This window comes from Zingiber officinale, chromosome 2B (assembly GCF_018446385.1).
Source record: "Zingiber officinale cultivar Zhangliang chromosome 2B, Zo_v1.1, whole genome shotgun sequence".
Taxonomy (NCBI): Eukaryota; Viridiplantae; Streptophyta; class Magnoliopsida; order Zingiberales; family Zingiberaceae; genus Zingiber; species Zingiber officinale.
This window is the reverse complement of record NC_055989.1, coordinates 84,078,817-84,086,177: the sequence shown is the minus strand read 5'-3', so window position 1 is coordinate 84,086,177 and position 7,361 is coordinate 84,078,817. Positions and strand designations below refer to the sequence as shown.

The 7,361-nt window shown below is 33.2% G+C and overlaps 1 protein-coding gene across 1 annotated transcript; it reads right to left on the bottom strand.

The window, feature by feature from the left end:
* Window positions 1-2,134: 2,134 nt before the first annotated feature.
* On the bottom strand, window positions 2,135-6,437 carry LOC122046135 (ankyrin repeat-containing protein P16F5.05c-like). Its single transcript, XM_042606680.1, has 6 exons — window positions 6,282-6,437; window positions 3,781-3,868; window positions 3,010-3,074; window positions 2,740-2,808; window positions 2,561-2,610; window positions 2,135-2,460 (listed from the first exon to the last, which is right to left on the bottom strand). Exons 1-6 carry the CDS (start codon window positions 6,354-6,356, stop codon window positions 2,349-2,351), a joined length of 459 nt encoding a protein of 152 aa, XP_042462614.1. The 5' UTR covers window positions 6,357-6,437; the 3' UTR covers window positions 2,135-2,348.
* Window positions 6,438-7,361: the final 924 nt, after the last annotated feature.

Genomic DNA, 7,361 nt, shown 5'->3' with positions numbered 1-7,361 from the left:
TTGATCAAATTTGACACTAGCTCATTAGCTCAATTGAAAAAGAAGCACAATCTACTTCAGTTTCTTTGAGCCTGCGTTTTCTTTCGATCCAACATGTATATTTTGTGAATTGTTTGACCTGATTTTTCCTTTTTATTTGGGAAAAAAGCAAACATAAAACTGATTTTCAAACCGTCAGGATGAACATTTTTCTCTTTAAAAGGGAAATGCGAAGCGCGTTGTAGAAAAAAGAATGAACATTAAACTCAAAATCTTTGTTCACGCGTTATAGACGATGATTTAGTTTGTTGCTTGAGAATAGAAAAAGTTAAAAGAGGGAGGAATTTGAATAGGAAACTAATTAGAAGTACGATAGTTATTCTACAAAACCATGAAATACTTTAGAAAAATTTTAGACAAGATAATAACGTAATTTATGTTAAACTAGTGGTAAACGAAAATGAAAAAAAAATGATGGACGCTAAACTATTAGCTTAATTTAAAATATAATAATTCTGTTGAATCAATTAAAGAATATCAAAAATAAATATGTAAATATTTGTAAGAAAAGAACGTGTCAAAAATAAAAGATTTCGCTTCAGATAAATAAATATAATTTAATAAATTAAAAACGATTGCAAATCAAATATCAGAGTGGCGCAGCGGAAGCGTGGTGGGCCCATAACCCACAGGTCCAAGGCTCGAAACCTGGCTCTGATACGTTTGTTTTTATTTTGCTCATCACAATTGAGACGCTATTAAGTCCATGTGAAGATTTGGGCTGGGCCTACATTTGGGCTTTAGGTAATAGTCCTTTATTAATTAAATCTGTAGTTTTTATTTTTCTTAATTCCGTATTGGTTTCTCTTAATATTGGCAAATTCCTAACAAACTCTCAATCAGCGAACAATTAAAAAGTAGAAAAAAAAAATACGTTTCATATTTTAACAAATATTTTCTATTTTATATAAAAATTATTACCATCAACTTTTTTATCATATATATAGCAAAACATGTTTGGTTCCTATTAAAAAAAACTACTTTAAAATATTTTGAAAAAATATATAATAAAGTCCTTTTCATTTTAAGCATATTTATACGTATACTTTCAATTTATCAGAAAAAAAATCTAACCCATCATTAATGTTGGTGCACTATATATATAAAAACATTTCTTGAATATAAATATATATATATTACTTAATTGACTGCAAAATGATATTTATGTTGACTGGTTGCCGGTAAAAATGGAGCAGTCACCTTATTAGCCCCTCAGATATTTGGAAAGGGAATAAATCACATAGACTTATTAAACATTAACTGAGTGACCTATTTAGAGGGAGCATAGGATTAGGGTGGTAAACCAGTCGAGCCGAGCCGAACCGAGTCGAGTTTTAGGGTGTTCAAGTTTATTTGATAAGGTAATTAAGTTGAGCCGAACCAAATTTTTTGAAATGAGTGTTCAAGCTTGACTTGGTTTAATTTTTATGAATTTGAGCTTGTTTAAAACTTGACTTGAGTTTGGTTCATTTAGATATTATCAAGCTGTTAATTCAAGCTTGACTTGAGCTTTGTTCGAGCTTAGTTCGTTTAGATGTTATCAAACTCTCAATTCAAGTTTATTTTATTGTTTGAAATTATTAGTTGTTTGATTGATTATTGAGTTTGATAATTTAAATTTATTTATTTATTTTATTTTATTATTTATTTAGTATATTGGAAAAAATTTTATTAATAAATATGGTTCGTAAACATTGTTCACGAACGTTAACAAATTGAACACATGTGTTCAAACTTGTTAAGCATATGCTTATTTGTTTAGCTTAACGAACTGTTCAAGCTTGTTTATTTAATTAATTTTATGTATATTAAACGAACATAAATAATCTCTTACCAAGTCGAATATCAAATTTATTCACAAACACTTGATTCATTTACAACATTATATAGGATTACCCGAAATAATATTTATATTTGTCATAAATCAAGCCGTACCTCATTGGTGGCAAGCTTAAGTACCAATTCGGTTATATCCATGCAGGCTTTATGTTCACTAGTGAATAAAATGGTGATATATAAATATTAATCAATTAATTTAATTTTCCTTTTCTTAAAAAAATGACATATATGTATAAAATTCATATGGAATTGGAAGTACGTGCAACATGCTTGTTCAAAATAAATAAGTCATACAAGATTTGTTCCCACATTAAACTTCATACTAGATTTAACAATTGTTCCAAAGGGGAGGGATTCAAGTAGCTTAAAGATGAGTAAGATTCATTGTTGCGACTTCTTAAGACACAAGTCGAGATCAAATTGCTCCTTTCACTCGTTGGTTCAAGTATTCGTTAACTTAGTTCAAACGACTAAGCTACACTAAAACCATCCAGTTCAACTTGCGCGACTGCATTGTTGATCGCATCGATCACATCCATCTTTCCTCTGCTCACTGCTTCATCCATCGGAGTCCTCTCGTGGCTGACGGACGAGAAAGAATCGAGCACACTCAGGATTAGAAAAGATAAGTTGGTTTTGTAGCAGTTCAATCTAAAGAGTAAAGACATCAGGACTCATTTACCTGTTCAGCAAACTCACAGTGGCGCCTGTCTGGATCAAGAGTTTAACCACCTGGAGAATTTTGTAGATTAGAAAATCTCGACAATCGTAGCGATATAACGAACCACAAAATAGTTGAGACATCTCCAGCTTAAATGATGACTATTATGATAAGAAATGGCAAAAAAAATCGACTAATACCTCTACATGCCCATTCAAGCAAGCCCAGTGAAGGGGTGAGTTCTTTTCCGAGTTCAGAGCATTCACTTCCTGCATCACGAAGATAGCATTCGAAAGGTAATTGGAAAGATATTCAAGAAATGGTAGAGAGATTGTTCGGCTAAGTGTTAAATTTTTTCTTAAAATAAAATAAAATTATAGCTAATAAAATCTTAACAAAAGTGGATATTATATGTTTGAGATAGTTAAAGGCAACAAGAATAATTAGCAATGATTAGTTTAGTGACTCACTGCTCTATTCTGAATAAGATACTCGACTATTTCAAGATGCCCGTTGGCAGCAGCCATATGAAGAGCTGAAAGTGTGATTTAAAAATAAATCAAATCGTTGCATCAGAAAAGCAAAATTGTTAAAGATAAATATAAATCTTGTTAGTTTGCTGAATGGGAACAAGTAATTTCGAAACAACTTTGATAATGATTATGGGAATTTGAACTCAGAGTGCCAAATGCCCAAGTCAATATATCAATGTTCGCAGAATTTGCAAATCCAACTTGGGCTCGGCTATAACCAGACCACAATTTGCCGATAAATTGTAGGTTGAGACGAAGATTGCCAAGAGTGTTAAAGTAGTGCATCAGTTGATCATCTCCTTAATATGTGTCCTGTGTGTACAGCTCCAGTCCCCAAGAACGAATTATTGATTTTTTTAGGGGGGGACCGAAAAAGGATCAAGAGAATTTTTACTGCAAGTAGAAAGAGATTCATGCTTGTTCCTGATTACCCTTATCGCTGCAAAGAACCGACCTCAGATTATCAGTATATATTGTGGTTCTAGCACGTAGCCGTTAAGGACTGATCCTCGGTCTACTAACTACCTTAGTATGTTTAATTCAACTAAATCATGTCGATCCCCAATCACAGTTAAAAATATACCAGTTTTCTAAATATGAATCGATGAACACCAATCATGAATAAGATATAGAAAAACAGAAAGAGATAGAATCTATCATATTTAAAAACAGAATATTTGTATGTAACCCAACTTTAAGAATACGTACCTGTTCTTCCTTGAGAATCACAGGAATTCAGAGAGATCCCCGAAGAAAGAATGGTTACTAAATCTTCCAAGTCATCATATCGAGCTGCCTGCAAAAAAAAGAAGAAAAAAACAATTGCAGTGGATAAGCTTTTCACCCATTAATAACGAACATTGATAGAGCGTATCTTGAGTAATATCTAATGCATCAAAATTGCTTAAACAGAAATTAAAACAGCAATCTCTACCATCATGAGGAAATGAAAGTCAAAAAAATTTCAAAGAGAATTATGGGACAGAAAATGCCGATGTCTATGTATTGTTCATAGGTTTACTATTTGGTTAAGACTTCCCCAATTTGGTTCCTCCACACCCTTCCAGTAAGACAGATTACTAGATAGACTATCATGAATGGTATAGAAGTTAAGATCACCACCTGTCTACGTTCAGGAACAAATGAGAATTAAACAACTTCAAAGAGAATTATGAGGGAGAAAATGTCTGATTTTAGGTATAATGCATAAGTTTACTATTTTGTTTTAAGTTCATATTTTGTTTTTTGAGGAAACAACGATTATGGATGGCAACCATTACAAAAAGGTAATTTAGAGAAGGTAATACAAAGCATTACAGACTTTTACCAACTGCCAAAGGCATGATATCCTTGGTGCCATATAATTCTTTTTTGGTCTTTGACCACGATGTATCATCACACCACATTGGATGCAAGAAATTCCGCATTCGGGCAAGAGAAACAAAGTTAAGCCCCTCCTAATAATGTTTTACAGATTCGAACACAAACAATGAAATGTTGGTGGTGCCATATAATCTTAGTGTATTGATGAACACAAACAATGAATTCTAATGTTTAGGTTGGCTCTGCTATAAGGTATACTGAGCTGAACAATCAATTTGGATGATGCAAGTTTCGAGCAAGATTAGAAACAAGTGCAAATGCATTAGATATATATTGAACAATTTATCAAGTCACCATTTACTAGTTTTATTGAGAAATCAGTTGAAGTCTGGATTCAGAATGATGACAATGAATATCTTTGGTGGCTCAAAGAATATATGGTACATAGGCCTAAATAAGTTAAAAACAAAAATAGATCCTCAAAAAAATGAGCAATGATTCATTGAATAACTCAACTCAGAACAAGATTAAATGGACTTTAAACTGGCTGTAAAAGGTTGGACAAATTATACACATGGTACTGGTATATTGTCTCGTATGATGCCATGACTGACAACAAATCACAAATGATATGAATGACCGAAATAGGTAAGATAGTAGAAATTAACAGTATATAGAGCAGTACCAAGGCACATGGACTAATTTGCTATGTGGCCAGACTAATAGCTATATTTCTTGTTTTCTTTTCTAAGTTTTACTGACCTAGCAAATTGATATAAGCTTTCAAGTTGGCTGTCTTTGGCCACTATAAACTACTTACTGTAACAACTACCCACTTAACCGGAACTAGTATCTTCACCAAACCAATTCTAAGGATATCGACTGCTATAATCTCATAACAGCAAGCATATAAAAACTTTGGAATGAATCAAACAGTTTCATGTCATTCTAAACTGGAACGGATGTCTATCCTAAAAATGTTAAGGGTATTCATTCAAAAAGTTAAACACAAAAGGGTTACACTCTTATCCATCCAAGTCATTTTGTCTTACCTTTATGATCCAATTTATATGTTCTAACTAATGACTAACGGAAGCAAAAAAGATGCGATGCAACTTGAAGAAAAATGGAGCGATGATGCCAACAAAAATGCGAATAGACAATCAATGAAAGAAATATTACAAGGATATCTGTATTGTTCTCACTTTAATTTAGTGTGCATGTAATTTTTTCAAAGAAACACATGATCTATTTTCTCACAAGGTCATTAGAAAGTAAAGGTGAGACTTGTCATTTAATCAATTACAAAGCGTTCCCCATTGATCTTGTTAGCGATCAACTCCATTCTCTAAACCAACAAATGTGATTTAAGTTTCAGTCACCAAACTTAAATTGTGGCAAAAGGCGAATACGCTCGTCCCCAGCGCCCTAGCCAACCCGTCCCAGGACCAACACGAAGGAGGTAAATCACGGGCGGCTACTAGCCTTTGGAATATTGACTAGCACATAAGGGAGGTATTGGAATAGTCACCAAACCTAAATGATCCAAGATATGATAACATCATAAAGAATAAGATGGCAACAAAGAGAACTCTGATTGAAGGGATTTTATTTACCCATCCTAGAAACAATTCACACAAATTACATCCACAATGCCCAATTTGACTGTAAAGCATTAAATCTACTGCACGGGGCCATGCTTCCTACCCTGAACGAGATTAAAAGTACAACTTGCGAATGGCAGTGTAATAAAGCCGGCGCACGACATGTGCTTGAAGAAAGGCGCAGCATCGAGCAGGAAGAAAACGAATCTGGAGAGAAACATATGAAGGAGACGGCGATCGCGTTGAGATATGGGAGGGTGAAAGAGGAGAGAGAGGAAGCACCTCGAGCAAGGCATCGACTCTGTCGGCAGTCGCCTCGGCGGACGCGTCAGTCGCAATCTCCGTCGCCGTGCCCATCAAACCCTCGCGTGGCCAAACGAAGGCGCCGCCGCCGTCGAAGGGATTGCGATATATTCAAATAAACCCTTCAAACCTTATATTTATTTCTACTCCCTTTTTTGTTTTAAAAAATATAATTATGTTTATTTTTTCTTTTAAATAGGTGGCTAGATTTTTTTTTCTCTTTCGCTTCGCTGGAATAGTCTGCACACCTGCAGTACGCGATGCACGTGGCCTATTAGATGAACTAGTAGGGTTGGAATCATGGGCGCTTAATAAATTGCTTTAGCACCTTGTCATGCACCATAACTATTATGTATAAAAAAAATGTCAGTATATCCATTTTAATCTTTCTAAATATATAATTTATCTTAAATTTTATATTTTATATGAAATAATTTTTATATTAATTATCTTATTTATTTTCTAAATTTAAATTTCATAAATAATATTTTTAGGATGAAATACCTTACTTAAATATTAAAATATTATTTAATTTAAGAGAAAAAAATAAAAGAAATGGATTGGATAATGAAAAATAGATATTACATAGGAATGAGAGAAAAAAAATAAAAAAAATAGAAAAGAGAGAAGAAAATAATAACAAATAAAGATAATGAAAATGCTAAGGTAGCTAATGTATCGTGGAGTTGAGTGAAAAATAATTATCTAAATTAAATAAAGTAAATAATTTATTTTAAATTTTAAAAATATTATTAAGAAATTGATGGTATAAAGATATTAAAAATGTTATATAATATTTAGAGACACATAATACAATAATCATATTGGAGGTTGATCCTCGAAGGTCTATTCTCCTCTTTCCTCCAATTGATGAGATAGAACACATATTCCTATCAACCCCTTGCTTTGCTGAAGAGGAATGAGGCACTGTCACTACTTTACAGCATCGTCCCCTTGCTTTGCTGAAGAAGAATGAGGCACTGTCACTACTTTACAGCATCGTCACAACATCGTCGCACATGGAAGAAGGGTTTCTCTAGCCCAAGAGAGAAGCATAGG